We start from the raw sequence: 23,413 nt of genomic DNA, 5'->3' as shown, positions 1-23,413 counted from the left end.
CGGCCTGCACCGACTACTCTTCTCCATCCTGGCCTGCTCTGATCCCTACTGTCTGTCCCAGTCTACACTGATCCTCCTGTACGTCCCGGCTGTCTACTGTCTCCTATCTCCGGCTGCATAGAGCTCTCCGGTAATAGCGTCTATATGCAAGGCCAGGGATTGCGGAGCGGCTTCAGAGGGATAGTGGTGTGACCACGAGGGGAGGGGGGTTTTGTTGTACTTTCTGGCACCATTATTTTATGTGAAATGTGGTCTGTTATTACTTGAGGGTGGGGGGTGGATCAGGGGAGCTGTGCAGAGCAGTGAAGGGGCCTCCATTTTACTGTATCCATTCAACGGTGACCATTTTGTGGACTAGTATAGTGTGTATAACAGTTGCATAACACACAGAGCTGTGCTTTTTTTTTGGGGGGGGGGGGGGTGGTTTGGCTCCTACACTTTCATCCTGGCTCCTAGATTTTAGAAAAATTTGTCAAGCCCTGTTTTAACATATATTGTGTGTGTGGCTTGATTAACTTTTTGTATCCAAGAATCATATTCTCATTCTACCAAGAACAGACAATAAAAAAATTAGCAAATCTCATATATAATGCTTGGGGAATATGATTTTTAATTAGTACAGTGTTTGATTTTACAGTAAGTGCAATCACTGTGATATATAAGTAATACCTAGAAACAAAAAGAGTATTACTTCCTGACTATCACAGAATCCCGGCACTAATGATATTCATTTATTTTCTATTTCCATTATGGAAAAAACTTCCTTTGCAAGAGAATCCCGATCACAGTGGGCGCAACCGCGCTCAAAACCTGCGTGAATCCATTCCATACAGGCGAATACCAGCCGGGGTCACTGAGTTCCTCTTTCTTCTCCTTCAGGTCTTCGATCTGCGCCTGGTACATGTTGGCTTGCTGAGATCCCTGACTCCTGTATACTTGCATCTCCTGAGCAGACAGAGAGAATGATTACATATACAGAATAGTGGGGAAATAATACAGCCTGAATTAGCTGGAGTAACAATGTGCTGTCACCATAAAAATACTGAAGACAGTAAAGGTCTGTTAGAGACCACAGATAGTGTATGCAGTCCTCTATTTGTGTCTGTGCACCTAATGATCTGCACACCCAGTTCTACTGCAGTGGTATTAATGTATGTCCACAGTACTGTACACAAGGCCAATGGGCGGGTACTAATTAGCCAGGCCCGAGCTTGTTGGGTGGGCCCAGGCGGGGCCTGGTCTGCAGCCACGCCCCTCCCTCTTACCTGTCAGCAGCAGCTTTTCTCCCCAGCCCATCACATGCTGGTGTGTGCTGGGCTGCATTGGGGCCAGGGAGGGGCAAGCTGTCTCCTCTACCTGTCTCTGCTGCATTTGCACCTGGTTGAGGGGCTCATGGTCCCCCCTGTTCAGCGCGCTGCAAATACTTTTACTCTATTTTTTTCTTACTTGGGTGTGGACACTCCACCCGTGATTGGGTCACACACACCCCTCCCGTGATTGGGTCACACACACCCCTCCCGTGATTGGGTCACACACACCCCTCCCGTGACTGGGTCACACACACCCCTCCCGTGACTGGGTCACACACACCCCTCCCGTAATTGGGTCACACACACCCCTCCCGTAATTGGGTCACACACACCCCTCCCGTAATTGGGTCACACACACCCCTCCCGTGACTGGGTCACACACACCCCTCCCGTGACTGGGTCACACACACCCCTCCCGTGACTGGGTCACACACACCCCTCCCGTGACTGGGTCACACACACCCCTCCCGTGACTGGGTCACACACACCCCTCCCGTGACTGGGTCACACACACCCCTCCCGTGACTGGGTCACACACACCCCTCCCGTGACTGGGTCACACACACCCCTCCCGTGATTGGGTCACACACACCCCTCCCGTGATTGGGTCACACACACCCCTCCCGTAATTGGGTCACACACACCCCTCCCGTAATTGGGTCACACACACACCTCCCGCAATTGGGTCACACACACCCCTCCCGTGATTGGGTCACACACCTTCACTGTACATTTGCTGGTTTGTGGAGCCATAATGGTGTATTATCCTGATTATTTTACCATTAAGATCACATCATTCATTCTAATGGTTTCTGCTGTAATTATCTTTACGTCCTAGATGAATCCTGTAAATAGGGGAAAACTGAAAATAATGGGGGCGAGTCACACACATCTGTGGCTGATGTACTGTACACCCTGGCGTTCTAATTACTTCCATATCTGCTAATATCAGAATCCGCCGAGGTGTTCAGAAAATCCGTGTGACTGATAGTGGGAGCCTGTCCCTCCCCGCAGTACCCGTCTGCAGCTGCAGCCATCACCATTAGTACTTGGACCAGCCCCATGTTAGGCGCAAAAGATCCGTCACAAACAGACGTTCTATGTCCGACTGCACATTCCCATCACACATGACAGCTGAGTAACCCGCCAATGACCCTCCCATCACCCTCCCATGAAGTGGGGCTGTACCCAGCGAATACACAGTCACCGACCCAGTTACACCCGTATCACAGGAAGTGTGGACTGTCAGCAGGGAGATCAATCCATCGCCGTCACCTAATGTAAGTCTGATCCAGCTCAGTCACAGTCTTTATTTTGCGCTTGTGCATTATGTATGAAAGGCCTCTTTCCCACTTCAGTTCAACTCTGAATAACCCCTAAAGTTATAACAATAATATATATTTAATTGGACTTCCCTACAGAAATGCATCTGGAAGTTGTAAAATGCATCATTAAAAATACAGAAGCTCTGCACTATCCCCAATGTACACTCAGCTAGGAACACCCCTGATCACCACTACTGCTCCCATCAGCTGCTGCAAAGCTGCACACTACACCTAGTGTACACTCAGCTAGGAACACCCCTGATCCCCACTACTGCTCCCATCAGCTGCTGCAAAGCTGCACACTACACCTAATGTACACTCAGCTAGGAACATCCCTGATCCCCACTACTGCTTCCATCACCTGCTGCAGACTAAACCTAATGTATACTCAGCTAGGAACACCCCTGATCCCCACTACTGCTCCCATCAGCTGCTGCAAAGCTGCCCACTACACCAAGTGTACACTCAGCTAGGAAGTGAACGCCCCTGATCCCCACTACTGCTTCCATCAGCTGCTGCAAAGCTCAGTACTACACCTAAGGTACACTCAGCTAGGAACACCCTGATCCCCACTACTGCTCCCATCAGCTGCTGCAAAGCTGCATACTACACCTAGTGTACACTCAGCTAGGAACACCCCTGATCCCCACTACTGCTCCCATCAGCTGCTGCAAAGCTGCACACTACACCTAATGTACACTCAGCTAGGAACATCCCTGATCCCCACTACTGCTTCCATCACCTGCTGCAGACTAAACCTAATGTATACTCAGCTAGGAACACCCCTGATCCCCACTACTGCTCCCATCAGCTGCTGCAAAGCTGCCCACTACACCAAGTGTACACTCAGCTAGGAAGTGAACGCCCCTGATCCCCACTACTGCTCCCATCAGCTGCTGCAAAGCTGTGTACTACACCTAATGTACACTCAGCTAGGAACGCCCCTGATACCCACTACTGCTCCCGTCAGCTGCTGCAAAGCTGTGACTACACCTAATGTACACTCAGCTAGGAACACCCCTGATCCCCACTACTGCTCCCATCAGCTTCTGCAAAGCTGCGCACTACACCTAATGTACACTCAGCTAGGAGCACCCCTGATCCCCACTACTGCTCCCATCAGTTTCTGCAAAGCTGTGACTACACCTAATGTACACTCAGCTAGGAACACCCCTGATCCCCACTACTGCTCCCATCAGCTTCTGCAAAGCTGCGCACTACACCTAGTGTACACTCAGCTAGGAACACCCCTGATCCCCCCTACTGCTCCCATCAGCTGCTGCAAAGCTGCACACTACACCTAACGCACACTCAGCTAGGAACGTCCCTGATCCCCACTACTGCTCCCATCAGCTGCTGCAAAGCTGCACACTACACATAATGTACACTCAGCTAGGAACGCCCCTGATCCCCACTACTGCTCCCATCAGCTGCTGCAAAGCTGCCCACTACACCTAGTGTACACTCAGCTAGGAACACCCCTGATCCCCATTACTGCTCCCATCAGCTGCTGCAAAGCTGCCCACTACACCTAATGTACACTCAGCTAGGAACTAACCTGATCCCCACTACTGCTCCCATCAGCTGCTGCAATGCTGCCCACTACACCTAATGTACACTCAGCTAGGAACACCCCTGATCCCCACTACAGCTCCCATCAGCTGCTGCAAAGCTGTGTACTACACCTAATGTACACTCAGCTAGGAACGCCCCTGATACCCACTACTGCTCCCGTCAGCTGCTGCAAAGCTGTGACTACACCTAATGTACACTCAGCTAGGAACACCCCTGATCCCCACTACTGCTCCCATCAGCTTCTGCAAAGCTGCGCACTACACCTAATGTACACTCAGCTAGGAGCACCCCTGATCCCCACTACTGCTCCCATCAGCTTCTGCAAAGCTGGGACTACACCTAATGTACACTCAGCTAGGAACACCCCTGATCCCCACTACTGCTCCCATCAGCTTCTGCAAAGCTGCGCACTACACCTAGTGTACACTCAGCTAGGAACACCCCTGATCTCCCCTACTGCTCCCATCAGCTGCTGCAAAGCTGCACACTACACCTAACGCACACTCAGCTAGGAACGTCCCTGATCCCCACTACTGCTCCCATCAGCTGCTGCAAAGCTGCACACTACACATAATGTACACTCAGCTAGGAACGCCCCTGATCCCCACTACTGCTCCCATCAGATGCTGCAAAGCTGCCCACTACACCTAATGTACACTCAGCTAGGAACTCCCCTGATCCCCACTACTGCTCCCATCAGCTGCTGCAAAGCTGCCCACTACACCTAATGCACACTCAGCAAGAACGTCCCTGATCCCCACTACAGCTCCCATCAGCTGCTGCAAAGCTGCCCACTACACCTAATGTACACTCAGCTAGGAACACCCCTGATCCCTACTACTACTCCCATCAGCTGCTGCAAAGCTGCACACTACACCTAATGTACACTCAGCTAGGAACACCCCTGATCCCCACTACTGCTCCCATCAGCTGCTGCAAAGCTGCCCACTACACCTAATGTACACTCAGCTAGGAACATCCCTGATCCCCACTACTGCTCCCATCAGATGCTGCACAGCTGCCCACTACACCTAATGTACACTCAGCTAGGAACACCCCTGATCCCCACTACTGCTCCCATCAGCTGCTGCAAAGCGGCCCACTACACCTAATGTACACTCAGCTAGGAACGCCCCTGATCCCCACTACTGCTCCCATCAGCTGCTGCAAAGCGGCCCACTACACCTAATGTACACTCAGCTAGGAACACCCCTGATCCCCACTACTGCTCCCATCAGCTGCTGCAAAGCTGTGACTACACCTAATGTACACTCAGCTAGGAATGCCCCTGATCCCCACTACTGCTCCCATCAGCTGCTGCAAAGCTGTGACTACACCTAATGTACACTCATGTAAGAACACCCCTGATCCCCACTACTGCTCCCATCAGCTTCTGCAAAGCTGTGACTACACCTAATGTACACTCAGCTAGGAACGTCCCTGATCCCCACTACTGCTCCCATCAGCTGCTGCAAAGCTGTACACTACACCTAATGTACACTCAGCTAGGAACACCCCTGATCCCCACTACTGCTCCCATCAGCTTCTGCAAAGCTGCGCACTACACCATATGTACACTCAGCTAGGAACACCCCTGATCCCTACTACTGCTCCCATCAGCTGCTGCAAAGCTGCACACTACACCTAACGCACACTCAGCTAGGAACGTCCCTGATCCCCACTATTGCTCCCATCAGCTGCTGCAAAGCTGCCCACTACACCTAATGTACACTCAGCTAGGAACACCCCTGATCCCCACTACTGCTCCCATCAGCTGCTGCAAAACTGCACACTACACCTAATGTACACTCAGCTAGGAACGCCCCTGATCCCCACTACTGCTCCCATCAGCTGCTGCAAAGCTGCACACTACACCTAACGTACACTCAGCTAGGAACGCCCCTGATCCCCACTACTGCTCCCATCAGCTGCTGCAAAGCTGCACACTACACCTAAAGTACACACAGCTAGGAGTGCCCCTGATCCCCACTACTGCTCCCATCATCTGCTGCAAAGATGCCCACTATCCCCAATATACATTCAGCTAGGAACAACCCTGATCCCCACTACTGCTCCCATCTGCTGCTGCAAAGCTGTGTACTACACCTAATGTACACTCAGCTAGGAACGCCCGATACCCACTACTGCTCCCGTCAGCTGCTGCAAAGCGGCCCACTACACCTAATGTACACTCAGCTAGGAGTGCCCCTGATCCCCACTACTGCTCCCATCAGCTTCTGCAAAGCTGTGACTACACCTAATGTACACTCAGCTAGGAACACCCCTGATCCCCACTACTGCTCCCATCAGCTGCTGCAAAGCTGCCCACTACACCTAATGTACACTCAGCTAGGATCGCCCCTGATCCCCACTACTGCTCCCATCAGCTGCTGCAAAGCTACACACTACACCTAATGTACACTCAGCTAGGAACACCCCAGATCCCCACCACTGCTCCCATCAGCTGCTGCAAAGCTGCACACTACACCTAATGTACACTCAGATAGGATCGCCCCTGATCCCCACTACTGCTCCCATCAGCTGCTGCAAAGCTGCCCACTACACCTAATGTACACTCAGCTAGGATCGCCCCTGATCCCCACTACTGCTCCCATCAGCTGCTGCAAAGCTACCCACTACACCTAATGTACACTCAGCTAGGATCGCCCATGATCCCCACTACTGCTCCCATCAGCTGCTGCAAAGCTACCCACTACACCTAATGTACACTCAGCTAGGATCGCCCCTGATCCCCACTACTGCTCCCATCAGCTGCTGCAAAGCTGCCCACTACACCTAATGTACACTCAGCTAGGAACACCCCTGATCCCCACTACTGCTCCCATCAGCTACTGCAAAGCTGCCCACTACACCTAACATACACTCAGCTCGGAACACCCCTGATCCCCACTACTGCTCCCATCAGCAGCTGCAAAGCTACACACTACTCATAACATACACTCAGCTAGGACTGTCACTGATCCCCACTACTGCTCCCATCAGCTGCTGCAAAGCTGGGCACTACACCTAATGTACACTCAGCTAGGAACACCCCTGATCCCCACTACTGCTCCCATGAGCTGCTGCAAAGCTGGGCACTACACCTAATGTACACTCAGCTAGGAACACCCCTGATCCCCACTACTGCTCCCATCAGCTGCTGCAAAGCTGCCCACTACACCTAATGTACACTCAGCTAGGAACGCCCCTGATCCCCACTACTGCTCCCATCAGCTGCTGCAAAGCTGTGACTACACCTAATGTACACTCATGTAGGAATGCCCCTGATCCCCACTACTGCTCCCATCAGCTGCTGCAAAGCTGTGACTACACCTAATGTACACTCAGCTAGGAATGCCCCTGATCCCCACTACTGCTCCCATCAGCTGCTGCAAAGCTGCCCACTACACCTAATGCACACTCAGCAAGAACGTCCCTGATCCCCACTACTGCTCCCATCAGCTGCTGCAAAGCTGCACACTACACCTAATGTACACTCAGCTAGGAACACATCTGATCCCCACTACTGCTCCCATCAGCTGCTGCAAAGCTACACACTACACATAATGTACACTCAGCTAGGAACACCCCTGATCCCTACTACTGCTCCCATCAGCTGCTGCAAAGCTGCACACTACACCTAATGCACACTCAGCTAGGAACATCCCTGATCCCCACTACTGCTCCCATCAGCTGCTGCAAAGCTGCCCACTACACCTAATGCACACTCAGCTAGGAACATCCCTGATCCCCACTACTGCTCCCATCAGCTGCTGCAAAGCTGCCCACTACACCTAATGTACACTCAGCTAGGAACACCCCTGATCCCCACTACTGCTCCCATCAGATGCAGCAAAGCTGCACACTACACCTAATGTACACTCAGCTAGGAACACCCCTGATCCCCACTACTGCTCCCATCAGATGCAGCAAAGCTACACACTACACCTAATGCACACTCAGCTAGGAACATCCCTGATCCCCACTACTGCTCCCATCAGCTGCTGCAAAGCTGCCCACTACACCTAATGTACACTCAGCTAGGAACGCCCCTGATCCCCACTACTGCTCCCATCAGCTGCTGCAAAGCTGCCCACTACACCTAACGTACACTCAGCTAGGAACACCCCTGATCCCCACTACTGCTCCCATCTGCTGCTGCAAAGCTGCCCACTACACCTAACGTACACTCAGCTAGGAACACCCCTGATCCCCACTACTGCTCCCATCAGCTGCTGCAAAGCTGCCCACTACACCTAATGTACACTCAGCTAGGAACGCCCCTGATCCCCACTACTGCTCCCATCAGCTGCTGCAAAGCTGCCCACTACACCTAATGTACACTCAGCTAGGAACGCCCTGATCCCCACTACTGCTCCCATCAGCTGCTGCAAAGCTGTGACTACACCTAATGTACACTCATGTAGGAATGCCCCTGATCCCCACTACTGCTCCCATCAGCTGCTGCAAAGCTGTGACTACACCTAATGTACACTCAGCTAGGAACACCCCTGATCCCCACTACTGCTTCCTTCAGCTGCTGCAAAGCTGCCCACTACACCTAATGTACACTCAGCTAGGAACGCCCCTGATCCCCACTACTGCTCCCATCAGCTGCTGCAAAGCTGCGCACTACACCTAATGTACACTCAGCTAGGAATGCCCCTGATCCCCACTACTGCTCCCATCAGCTGCTGCAAAGCTGCCCACTACATCTAATGCACACTCAGCTAGGAACACCGCTGATCCCCACTACTGCTCCCATCAGCTGCTGCAAAGCTGCCCACTACACCTAATGCACAGTCAGCTAGGAACACCGCTGATCCCCACTACTGCTCCCATCAGCTGCTGCAATGCTGCCCACTACACCTAATGTACACTCAGCTAGGAACACCCCTGATCCCCACTACTGCTCCCATCAGCTGCTGCAAAGCTGCCCACTACACCTAATGTACACTCAGCTAGGAACACCCCTGATCCCCTCTACTGCTCCCGTCAGCTGCTGCAAAGCTGTACACTACACCATATGTACACTCAGCTAGGAACACCCCTGATCCCCTCTACTGCTCCCGTCAGCTGCTGCAAAGCTGTACACTACACCATATGTACACTCAGCTAGGAACACCCCTGATCCCCTCTACTGCTCCCTTCAGCTGCTGCAAAGCTGCCCACTACACCTAATGTACACTCAGCTAGGAACACCCCTGATCCCCACTACTGCTCCAATCAGCTGCTGCAAAGCTGCCCACTACACCATATGTACACTCAGCTAGGAACACCGCTGATCCCCACTACTGCTCCCATCAGCTGCTGCACAGCTGCCCACTACACATAATGTACACTCAGCTAGGAACATCCCTGATCCCCACTACTGCTCCCATCAGCTGCTGCAAAGCTGCCCACTACACCTAATGTACACTCAGCTAGGAACACCCCTGATCCCCACTACTGCTCTCATTAGCTGCTGCACAGCTGCCCACTACACATAATGTACACTCAGCTAGGAACATCCCTGATCCCCACTACTGCTCCCATCAGCTGCTGCAAAGCTGCCCACTACACCTAATGTACACTCAGCTAGGAACAGCCCTGATCCCCACTACTGCTCCCACCAGCTGCTGCAAAGCGGCCCACTACACCTAATGTACACTCAGCTAGGAACACCCCTGATCCCCACTACTGCTCCCATCAGCTGCTGCAAAGCTGCCCACTACACCTAATGTACACTCAGCTAGGAACTAACCAGATCCCCACTACTGCTGCAATGCTGCCCACTACACCTAATGTACACTCAGCTAGGAACATCCCTGATCCCCACTACTGCTCCCATCAGCTGCTGCAAAGCTGCCCACTACACCTAATGTACACTCAGCTAGGAACACCCCTGATCCCCACTACTGCTCCCATCAGCTGCTGCAAAGCTGCCCAATACACATAATGCACACTCAACTAGGAACACCCCTGATCCCCACTACTGCTCCCATCAGCTGCTGCAAAGCTGCCCACTACACCTAATGTACACTCAGCTAGGAACACCGCTGATCCCCACTACTGCTCCCATCAGCTGCTGCAATGCTGCCCACTACACCTAATGTACACTCAGCTAGGAACACCCCTGATCCCCACTACTGCTCCCATCAGCTGCTGCAAAGCTGCCCACTACACCTAATGTACACTCAGCTAGGAACACCCCTGATCCCCTCTACTGCTCCCGTCAGCTGCTGCAAAGCTGCCCACTACACCTAATGTACACTCAGCTAGGAACACCCCTGATCCCCTCTACTGCTCCCGTCAGCTGCTGCAAAGCTGCACACTACACCATATGTACACTCAGCTAGGAACACCCCTGATCCCCTCTACTGCTCCCGTCAGCTGCTGCAAAGCTGTACACTACACCATATGTACACTCAGCTAGGAACACCCCTGATCCCCACTACTGCTCCCTTCAGCTGCTGCAAAGCTGCCCACTACACCTAATGTACACTCAGCTAGGAACACCCCTGATCCCCACTACTGCTCCAATCAGATGCTGCAAAGCTGCCCACTACACCATATGTACACTCAGCTAGGAACACCGCTGATCCCCACTACTGCTCCCATCAGCTGCTGCACAGCTGCCCACTACACATAATGTACACTCAGCTAGGAACATCCCTGATCCCCACTACTGCTCCCATCAGCTGCTGCAAAGCTGCCCACTACACCTAATGTACACTCAGCTAGGAACACCCCTGATCCCCACTACTGCTCTCATTAGCTGCTGCACAGCTGCCCACTACACATAATGTACACTCAGCTAGGAACATCCCTGATCCCCACTACTGCTCCCATCAGCTGCTGCAAAGCTGCCCACTACACCTAATGTACACTCAGCTAGGAACAGCCCTGATCCCCACTACTGCTCCCACCAGCTGCTGCAAAGCGGCCCACTACACCTAATGTACACTCAGCTAGGAACACCCCTGATCCCCACTACTGCTCCCATCAGCTGCTGCAAAGCTGCCCACTACACCTAATGTACACTCAGCTAGGAACTAACCTGATCCCCACTACTGCTGCAATGCTGCCCACTACACCTAATGTACACTCAGCTAGGAACATCCCTGATCCCCACTACTGCTCCCATCAGCTGCTGCAAAGCTGCCCACTACACCTAATGTACACTCAGCTAGGAACGCCCCTGATCCCCACTACTGCTCCCATCAGCTGCTGCAAAGCTGCACACTACACCTAATGTACACTCAGCTAGGAACACCGCTGATCCCCACTACTGCTCCCATCAGCTGCTGCAAAGCTACACACTACACCTAATGTACACTCAGCTAGGAACACCCCTGATCTCCACTACTGCTCCCATCAGCTGCTGCAAAGCTACACACTACACATAATGTACACTCAGCTAGGAACACCCCTGATCCCCACTACTGCCCCCATCAGCTGCTGCAAAGCTGCCCACTACACATAATGTACACTCAGCTAGGAACACCCCTGATCCCCACTACTGCCCCCATCAGCTGCTGCAAAGCTGCCCACTACACATAATGTACACTCAGCTAGGAACGCCCCTGATCCCCACTACTGCTCCCATCAGCTGCTGCAAAGCTGTACACTACATCTAATGTACACTCAGCTAGGAACATCCCTGATCCCTACTACTGCTCCCATCAGCTGCTGCAAAGCTGTACACTACACCTAATGTACACTCAGCTAGGAACGCCCCTGATCCCCACTACTGCTCCCATCAGCTGCTGCAAAGCTGCACACTACACATAATGTACACTCAGCTAGGAACGCCCCTGATCCCCACTACTGCTCCCATCAGATGCTGCAAGGCTGCCCACTACACCTAATGTACACTCAGCTAGGAACACCCCTGATCCCCACTACTGCTCCCATCAGCTGCTGCAAAGCTGCCCACTACACCTAATGTACACTCAGCTAGGAACTAACCTGATCTCCACTACTGCTCCCATCAGCTGCTGCAAAGCTGCCCACTACACCTAGTGTACACTCAGCTAGGAACACCCCTGATCCCCATTACTGCTCCCATCAGCTGCTGCAAAGCTGGCCACTACACCTAATGTACACTCAGCTAGGAACTAACCTGATCCCCACTACTGCTCCCATCAGCTGCTGCAATGCTGCCCACTACACCAAATGTACACTCAGCTAGGAACACCCCTGATCCTCACTACTGCTCCCATCAGCTGCTGCAAAGCTGCCCACTACACCTAATGTACACTCAGCTAGGAACACCCCTGATCCTCACTACTGCTCCCATCAGCTGCTGCAAAGCTGCACACTACACCTAATGTACACTCAGCTAGGAACACCCCTGATCCCCACTACTGCTCCCATCAGCTGCTGCAAAGCTACACACTACACATAATGTACACTCAGCTAGGAACACCCCTGATCCCCACTACTGCCCCCATCAGCTGCTGAAAAGCTGCCCACTACACCTAATGTACACTCAGCTAGGAACACCCCTGATCCCCTCTACTGCTCCCATCAGCTGCTGCAAAGCTGCCCACTACACCTAGTGTACACTCAGCTAGGAACACCCCTGATCCCCACTACTGCTCCCATCAGATGCAGCAAAGCTGCACACTACACCTAATGCACACTCAGCTAGGAACATCCCTGATCCCCACTACTGCTCCCATCTGCTGCTGCAAAGCTGCCCACTACACCTAATGTACACTCAGCTAGGAACTAACCTGATCCCCACTACTGCTCCCATCAGCTGCTGCAAAGCTGTACACTACACCTAATGTACACTCAGCTAGGAACACCCCTGATCCCCACTACTGCTCCCATCAGCTGCTGCAAAGCTGCCCACTACACCTAATGTACACTCAGCTAGGAACACCCCTGATCCCCACTACTGCTCCCATCACCTGCTGCAAAGCTGCACACTACACCTAATGTACACTCAGCTAGGAACACCCCTGATCCTCACTACTGCTCCCATCAGCTGCTGCAAAGCTGCACACTACACCTAATGTACACTCAGCTAGGAACACCCCTGATCCCCACTACTGCTCCCATCAGCTGCTGCAAAGCTACACACTACACATAATGTACACTCAGCTAGGAACACCCCTGATCCCCACTACTGCCCCCATCAGCTGCTGCAAAGCTGCCCACTACACCTAATGTACACTCAGCTAGGAACGCCCCTGATCCCCACTACTGCTCCCATCAGCTGCTGCAAAGCTGCCCACTACACCTAATGTACAATCAGCTAGGAACACCCCTGATCCCCACTACTGCTCCCATCAGCTTCTGCAAAGCTGTACACTACATCTAATGTACACTCAGCTAGGAACATCCCTGATCCCTACTACTGCTCCCATCAGCTGCTGCAAAGCTGTACACTACACCTAATGTACACTCAGCTAGGAACACCCCTGATCCCCACTACTGCTCCCATCAGCTGCTGCAAAGCTGCCCACTACACCTAATGTACACTCAGCTAGGAACACCCCTGATCCCCACTACTGCTCCCATCAGCTGCTGCAAAGCTGCCCACTACACCTAATGTACAATCAGCTAGGAACACCCCTGATCCTCACTACTGCTCCCATCAGCTGCTGCAAAGCTGTACACTACATCTAATGTACACTCAGCTAGGAACATCCCTGATCCCTACTACTGCTCCCATCAGCTGCTGCAAAGCTGTACACTACACCTAATGTACACTCAGCTAGGAACACCCCTGATCCCCACTACTGCTCCCATCAGCTGCTGCAAAGCTGCACACTACACATAATGTACACTCAGCTAGGAACGCCCCTGATCCCCACTACTGCTCCCATCAGATGCTGCAAGGCTGCCCACTACACCTAATGTACACTCAGCTAGGAACACCCCTGATCCCCACTACTGCTCCCATCAGCTGCTGCAAAGCTGCCCACTACACCTAATGTACACTCAGCTAGGAACACCCCTGATCCCCACTACTGCTCCCATCAGCTGCTGCAAAGCTGCCCACTACACCTAATGTACACTCAGCTAGGAACGCCCCTGATCCCCACTACTGCTCCCATCAGCTGCTGCAAAGCTGCGCACTACACCTAATGTACACTCAGCTAGGAACGCCCCTGATCCCCACTACTGCTCCCATCAGCTGCTGCAAAGCTGCCCACTACACCTAATGCACACTCAGCAAGAACGTCCCTGATCCCCACTACTGCTCCCATCAGCTGCTGCAAAGCTGCCCACTACACCAAATGCACACTCAGCTAGGAACACCGCTGATCCCCACTACTGCTCCCATCAGCTGCTGCAATGCTGCCCACTACACCTAATGTACACTCAGCTAGGAACACCCCTGATCCCCACTATTGCTCCCATCAGCTGCTGCAAAGCTACCCACTACACCTAATGTACACTCAGCTAGGAACACCCCTGATCCCCTCTACTGCTCCCGTCAACTGCTGCAAAGCTGCCCACTACACCATATGTACACTCAGCTAGGAACACCCCTGATCCCCTCTACTGCTCCCGTCAACTGCTGCAAAGCTGCCCACTACACCATATGTACACTCAGCTAGGAACACCCCTGATCCCCTCTACTGCTCCCGTCAGCTGCTGCAAAGCTGTACACTACACCATATGTACACTCAGCTAGGAACATCCCTGATCCCCACTACTGCTCCAATCAGCTGCTGCAAAGCTGCCCACTACACCTAATGTACACTCAGCTAGGAACACCCCTGATCCCCTCTACTGCTCCCGTCAGCTGCTGCAAAGCTGTACACTACACCATATGTACACTCAGCTAGGAACACCCCTGATCCCCTCTACTGCTCCCGTCAGCTGCTGCAATGCTGCCCACTACACCATATGTACACTCAGCTAGGAACACCCCTGATCCCCACTACTGCTCTCATTAGCTGCTGCACAGCTGCCCACTACACATAATGTACACTCAGCTAGGAACATCCCTGATCCCCACTACTGCTCCCATCAGCTGCTGCAAAGCTGCCCACTACACCTAATGTACACTCAGCTAGGAACACCCCTGATCCCCACTACTGCTCCCACCAGCTGCTGCAAAGCGGCCCACTACACCTAATGTACACTCAGCTAGGAACACCCCTGATCCCCACTACTGCTCCCATCAGCTGCTGCAAAGCTGCCCACTACACCTAATGTACACTCAGCTAGGAACTAACCTGATCCCCACTACTGCTCCCATCAGCTGCTGCAAAGCTGCCCACTACACCTAATGTACACTCAGCTAGGAACGCCCCTGATCCCCACTACTGCTCCCATCAGCTGCTGCAAAGCTGCCCACTACACCAAATGCACACTCAGCTAGGAACACCGCTGATCCCCACTACTGCTCCCATCAGCTGCTGCAATGCTGCCCACTACACCTAATGTACACTCAGCTAGGAACACCCCTGATCCCCACTACTGCTCCCATCAGCTGCTGCAAAGCTGCCCACTACACCTAATGTACACTCAGCTAGGAACACCCCTGATCCCCTCTACTGCTCCCGTCAGCTGCTGCAAAGCTGTACACTACACAATATGTACACTCAGCTAGGAACACCCCTGATCCCCTCTACTGCTCCCGTCAACTGCTGCAAAGCTGCCCACTACACCTAATGTACACTCAGCTAGGAACACCCCTGATCCCCACTACTGCTCCCATCAGCTGCTGCAAAGCTGCCCACTACACCATATGTACACTCAGCTAGGAACACCCCTGATCCCCTCTACTGCTCCCGTCAGCTGCTGCAAAGCTGTACACTACACCATATGTACACTCAGCTAGGAAAATCCCTGATCCCCACTACTGCTCCAATCAGCTGCTGCAAAGCTGCCCACTACACCATATGTACACTCAGCTAGGAACACCCCTGATCCCCACTACTGCTCTCATTAGCTGCTGCACAGCTGCCTACTACACATAATGTACACTCAGCTAGGAACATCCCTGATCCCCACTACTGCTCCCATCAGCTGCTGCAAAGCTGCCCACTACACCTAATGTACACTCAGCTAGGAACACCCCTGATCCCCACTACTGCTCCCACCAGCTGCTGCAAAGCGGCCCACTACACCTAATGTACACTCAGCTAGGAACACCCCTGATCCCCACTACTGCTCCCATCAGCTGCTGCAAAGCTGCCCACTACACCTAATGTACACTCAGCTAGGAACTAACCTGATCCCCACTACTGCTCCCATCAGCTGCTGCAATGCTGCCCACTACACCTAATGTACACTCAGCTAGGAACTAACCTGATCCCCACTACTACTCCCATCAGCTGCTGCAAAGCTGCACACTACACCTAATGTACACTCAGCTAGGAACACCCCTGATCCCCACTACTGCTCCCATCAGCTGCTGCAAAGCTACACACTACACATAATGTACACTCAGCTAGGAACACCCCTGATCCCCACTACTGCTCCCATCAGCTGCTGCAAAGCTACACACTACACATAATGTACACTCAGCTAGGAACACCCCTGATCCCCACTACTGCCCCCATCAGCTGCTGCAAAGCTGCCCACTACACCTAATGTACACTCAGCTAGGAACGCCCCTGATCCCCACTACTGCTCTCATCAGCTGCTGCAAAGCTGCCCACTACACCTAATGTACACTCAGCTAGGAACACCGCTGATCCCCACTACTGCCCCCATCAACTGCTGCAAAGCTGCCCACTACACCTAATGTACACTCAGCTAGGAACATCCCTGATCCCCACTACAGCTCCCATCAGCTGCTGCAAAGCTGCCCACTACACCTAGTGTACACTCAGCTAGGAACACCCCTGATCCCCATTACTGCTCCCATCAGCTGCTGCAAAGCTGCCCACTACACCTAATGTACAATCAGCTAGGAACACCCCTGATCCCCACTACTGCTCCCATCAGCTTCTGCAAAGCTGTACACTACATCTAATGTACACTCAGCTAGGAACATCCCTGATCCCCACTACTGCTCCCATCAGCTGCTGCAAAGCTGTACACTACACCTAATGTACACTCAGCTAGGAACGCCCCTGATCCCCTCTACTGCTCCCGTCAGCTGCTGCAAAGCTGCCCACTACACCTAATGTACACTCAGCTAGGAACACCCCTGATCCCCACTACTGCTCCCATCAGCTGCTGCAAAGCTGCCCACTACACCTAATGTACAATCAGCTAGGAACACCCCTGATCCCCACTACTGCTCCCATCAGCTGCTGCAAAGCTGTACACTACATCTAATGTACACTCAGCTAGGAACATCCCTGATCCCTACTACTGCTCCCATCAGCTGCTGCAAAGCTGTACACTACACCTAATGTACACTCAGCTAGGAACGCCCCTGATCCCCACTACTGCTCCCATCAGCTGCTGCAAAGCTGCACACTACACCAAATGCACACTCAGCTAGGAACACCGCTGATCCCCACTACTGCTCCCATCAGCTGCTGCAATGCTGCCCACTACACCTAATGTACACTCAGCTAGGAACACCCCTGATCCTCACTACTGCTCCCATCAGCTGCTGCAAAGCTGCCCACTACACCTAATGTACACTCAGCTAGGAACACCCCTGATCCCCTCTACTGCTCCCGTCAACTGCTGCAAAGCTGCCCACTACACCTAATGTACACTCAGCTAGGAACACCCCTGATCCCCACTACTGCTCCCGTCAACTGCTGCAAAGCTGCCCACTACACCATATGTACACTCAGCTTGGAACACCCCTGATCCCCACTACTGCTCCCGTCAACTGCTGCAAAGCTGTACACTACACCATATGTACACTCAGCTAGGAACATCCCTGATCCCCACTACTGCTCCAATCAGCTGCTGCAAAGCTGCCCACTACACCATATGTACACTCAGCTAGGAACACCCCTGATCCCCATTACTGCTCCCATCAGCTGCTGCAAAGCTGCCCACTACACCTAATGTACACTCAGCTAGGAACGCCCCTGATCCCCACTACTGCTCCCATCAGCTGCTGCAAAGCTGCCCACTACACCTAATGTACACTCAGCTAGGAACTAACCTGATCCCCACTACTGCTCCCATCAGCTGCTGCAATGCTGCCCACTACACCTAATGTACACTCAGCTAGGAACACCCCTGATCCCCACTACTGCTCCCATCAGCTGCTGCAAAGCTGCCCACTACACCTAATGTACACTCAGCTAGGAACGCCCCTGATCCCCACTACTGCTCCCATCAGCTGCTGCAAAGCTGCCCACTACACCAAATGCACACTCAGCTAGGAACACCGCTGATCCCCACTACTGCTCCCATCAGCTGCTGCAAAGCTGCCCACTACACCTAATGTACACTCAGCTAGGAACATCCCTGATCCCCACTACTGCTCCAATCAGCTGCTGCAAAGCTGCCCACTACATCATATGTACACTCAGCTAGGAACACCCCTGATCCCCACTACTGCTCTCATTAGCTGCTGCACAGCTGCCCACTACACATAATGTACACTCAGCTAGGAACATCCCTGATCCCCACTACTGCTCCCATCAGCTGCTGCAAAGCTGCCCACTACACCTAATGTACACTCAGCTAGGAACACACCTGATCCCCACAACTGCTCCCATCAGCTGCTGCAAAGCTGCCCACTACACCTAATGTACACTCAGCTAGGAACTAACCTGATCCCCACTACTGCTCCCATCAGCTGCTGCAATGCTGCCCACTACACCTAATGTACACTCAGCTAGGAACACCCCTGATCCCCACTACTGCTCCCATCAGCTGCTGCAAAGCTGCCCACTACACCTAATGTACACTCAGCTAGGAACGCCCCTGATCCCCACTACTGCTCCCATCAGCTGCTGCAAAGCTGCCCACTACACCAAATGCACACTCAGCTAGGAACACCGCTGATCCCCACTACTGCTCCCATCAGCTGCTGCAATGCTGCCCACTACACCTAATGTACACTCAGCTAGGAACACCCCTGATCCCCACTACTGCTCCCATCAGCTGCTGCAAAGCTGCCCACTACACCTAATGTACACTCAGCTAGGAACACCCCTGATCCCCTCTACTGCTCCCGTCAGCTGCTGCAAAGCTGCCCACTACACCTAATGTACACTCAGCTAGGAACACCCCTGATCCCTACTACTGCTCCCATCAGCTGCTGCAAAGCTGCCCACTACACCTAATGCACACTCAGCTAGGAACATCCCTGATCCCCACTACAGCTCCCATCAGCTGCTGCAAAGCTGCACACTACACCTAGTGTACACTCAGCTAGGAACACCCCTGATCCCCATTACTGCTCCCATCAGCTGCTGCAAAGCTGCCCACTACACCTAATGTACAATCAGCTAGGAACACCCCTGATCCCCACTACTGCTCCCATCAGCTTCTGCAAAGCTGCCCACTACACCTAATGTACACTCAGCTAGGAACATCCCTGATCCCTACTACTGCTCCCATCAGCTGCTGCAAAGCTGTACACTACACCTAATGTACACTCAGCTAGGAACGCCCCTGATCCCCACTACTGCTCCCATCAGCTGCTGCAAAGCTGCACACTACACATAATGTACACTCAGCTAGGAACGCCCCTGATCCCCACTACTGCTCCCATCAGATGCTGCAAAGCTGCCCACTACACCTAATGTACACTCAGCTAGGAACTAACCTGATCCACACTACTGCTCCCATCAGCTGCTGCAATGCTGCCCACTACACCTAATGTACACTCAGCTAGGAACACCCCTGATCCTCACTACTGCTCCCATCAGCTGCTGCAAAGCTGCCCACTACACCAAATGCACACTCAGCTAGGAACACCGCTGATCCCCACTACTGCTCCCATCAGCTGCTGCAATGCTGCCCACTACACCTAATGTACACTCAGCTAGGAACACCCCTGATCCCCTCTACTGCTCCCGTCAGCTGCTGCAAAGCTGTACACTACACAATATGTACACTCAGCTAGGAACACCCCTGATCCCCTCTACTGCTCCCGTCAACTGCTGCAAAGCTGCCACTACACCATATGTACACTCAGCTAGGAACATCCCTGATCCCCACTACTGCTCCCATCAGCTGCTGCAAAGCTGCCCACTACACCATATGTACACTCAGCTAGGAACACCCCTGATCCCCACTACTGCTCTCATTAGCTGCTGCACAGCTGCCCACTACACATAATGTACACTCAGCTAGGAACATCCTTGATCCCCACTACTGCTCCCATCAGCTGCTGCAAAGCTGCCCACTACACCTAGTGTACACTCAGCTAGGAACACCCCTGATCCCCACTACTGCTCCCACCAGCTGCTGCAAAGCGGCCCACTACACCTAATGTACACTCAGCTAGGAACACCCCTGATCCCCACTACTGCTCCCATCAGCTGCTGCAAAGCTGCCCACTACACCTAATGTACACTCAGCTAGGAACTAACCTGATCCCCACTACTGCTCCCATCAGCTGCTGCAATGCTGCCCACTACACCTAATGTCCACTCAGCTAGGAACACCCCTGACCCCACTACTGCTCCCATCAGCTGCTGCAAAGCTGCCCACTACACCTAATGTACACTCAGCTAGGAACGCCCCTGATCCCCACTACTGCACCCATCAGCTGCTGCAAAGCTGCACACTACACCTAATGTACACTCAGCTAGGAACGCCCCTGATCCCCACTACTGCTCCCATCAGCTGCTGCAAAGCTACACACTACACATAATGTACACTCAGCTAGGAACACCCCTGATCCCCACTACTGCCCCCATCAGCTGCTGCAAAGCTGCCCACTACACCTAATGTACACTCAGCTAGGAACGCCCCTGATCCCCACTACTGCTCCCATCAGCTGCTGCAAAGCTGCCCACTACACCTAATGTACACTCAGCTAGGAACACCGCTGATCCCCACTACTGCCCCCATCAGCTGCTGCAAAGCTGCCCACTACACCTAATGTACACTCAGCTAGGAACACCCCTGATCCCCTCTACTGCTCCCGTCAGCTGCTGCAAAGCTGTACACTACACAATATGTACACTCAGCTAGGAACACCCCTGATCCCCTCTACTGCTCCCGTCAACTGCTGCAAAGCTGCCACTACACCATATGTACACTCAGCTAGGAACATCCCTGATCCCCACTACTGCTCCCATCAGCTGCTGCAAAGCTGCCCACTACACCATATGTACACTCAGCTAGGAACACCCCTGATCCCCACTACTGCTCTCATTAGCTGCTGCACAGCTGCCCACTACACATAATGTACACTCAGCTAGGAACATCCTTGATCCCCACTACTGCTCCCATCAGCTGCTGCAAAGCTGCCCACTACACCTAGTGTACACTCAGCTAGGAACACCCCTGATCCCCACTACTGCTCCCACCAGCTGCTGCAAAGCGGCCCACTACACCTAATGTACACTCAGCTAGGAACACCCCTGATCCCCACTACTGCTCCCATCAGCTGCTGCAAAGCTGCCCACTACACCTAATGTACACTCAGCTAGGAACTAACCTGATCCCCACTACTGCTCCCATCAGCTGCTGCAATGCTGCCCACTACACCTAATGTCCACTCAGCTAGGAACACCCCTGACCCCACTACTGCTCCCATCAGCTGCTGCAAAGCTGCCCACTACACCTAATGTACACTCAGCTAGGAACGCCCCTGATCCCCACTACTGCACCCATCAGCTGCTGCAAAGCTGCACACTACACCTAATGTACACTCAGCTAGGAACGCCCCTGATCCCCACTACTGCTCCCATCAGCTGCTGCAAAGCTACACACTACACATAATGTACACTCAGCTAGGAACACCCCTGATCCCCACTACTGCCCCCATCAGCTGCTGCAAAGCTGCCCACTACACCTAATGTACACTCAGCTAGGAACGCCCCTGATCCCCACTACTGCTCCCATCAGCTGCTGCAAAGCTGCCCACTACACCTAATGTACACTCAGCTAGGAACACCGCTGATCCCCACTACTGCCCCCATCAGCTGCTGCAAAGCTGCCCACTACACCTAATGTACACTCAGCTAGGAACATCCCTGATCCCCACTACAGCTCCCATCAGCTGCTGCAAAGCTGCCCACTACACCTAGTGTACACTCAGCTAGGAACACCCCTGATCCCCATTACTGCTCCCATCAGCTGCTGCAAAGCTGCCCACTACACCTAATGTACAGTCAGCTAGGAACACCCCTGATCCCCACTACTGCTCCCATCAGCTTCTGCAAAGCTGCCCACTACACCATATGTACAATCAGCTAGGAACATCCCTGATCCCCACTACTGCTCCCATCAGCTGCTGCAAAGCTGTACACTACACCTAATGTACAATCAGCTAGGAACACCCCTGATCCCCATTACTGCTCCCATCAGCTGCTGCAATGCTGCCCACTACACCTAATGTACACTCAGCTAGGAACACCCCTGATCCCCTCTACTGCTCCCGTCAGCTGCTGCAAAGCTGCCCACTACACCTAATGTACACTCAGCTAGGAACGCCCCTGATCCCCACTACTGCTCCCATCAGCTGCTGCAAAGCTGCCCACTACACCTAATGCACACTCAGCTAGGAACATCCCTGATCCCCACTACTGCTCCCATCAGCTGCTGCAAAGCTGCCCAATACACATAATGCACACTCAGCTAGGAACACCCCTGATCCCCACTACTGCTCCCATCAGCTGCTGCAAAGCTGCCCACTACACCTAATGTACACTCAGCTAGGAACACCGCTGATCCCCACTACTGCTACCATCAGCTGCTGCAATGCTGCCCACTACACCTAATGTACACTCAGCTAGGAACACCCCTGATCCCCACTACTGCTCCCATCAGCTGCTGCAAAGCTGCCCACTACACCTAATGTACACTCAGCTAGGAACACCCCTGATCCCCTCTACTGCTCCCGTCAGCTGCTGCAAAGCTGCCCACTACACCTAATGTACACTCAGCTAGGAACACCCCTGATCCCCTCTACTGCTCCCGTCAGCTGCTGCAAAGCTGCACACTACACCATATGTACACTCAGCTAGGAACACCCCTGATCCCCTCTACTGCTCCCGTCAGCTGCTGCAAAGCTGTACACTACACCATATGTACACTCAGCTAGGAACACCCCTGATCCCCACTACTGCTCCCATCAGCTGCTGCAAAGCTGCCCACTACACCTAATGTACACTCAGCTAGGAACACCCCTGATCCCCACTACTG

General features: G+C 53.1%; 1 protein-coding gene across 1 annotated transcript in view; it reads right to left on the bottom strand.

The window, feature by feature from the left end:
• Nucleotides 1–587: 587 nt before the first annotated feature.
• Nucleotides 588–23,413, bottom strand: part of LOC148454302 (guanylate-binding protein 1-like) — a 113,312-nt gene continuing 90,486 nt past the window's right edge. Inside the window, exon 12 of the mRNA XM_088461089.1 lies at nt 588–945. Coding sequence (XP_088317215.1) covers nt 748–945 — 198 coding nt within the window. The 3' untranslated portion in view covers nt 588–747. The remainder of the gene's footprint in view (nt 946–23,413) is intronic.

The sequence above is a fragment of the Taudactylus pleione genome, unplaced genomic scaffold (genome assembly GCF_031769625.1).
Source record: "Taudactylus pleione unplaced genomic scaffold, aTauple2 ptg001014l, whole genome shotgun sequence".
Classification (NCBI taxonomy): domain Eukaryota; kingdom Metazoa; phylum Chordata; class Amphibia; order Anura; family Myobatrachidae; genus Taudactylus; species Taudactylus pleione.
This window is presented reverse-complemented; position numbering and strand designations above follow the sequence as displayed.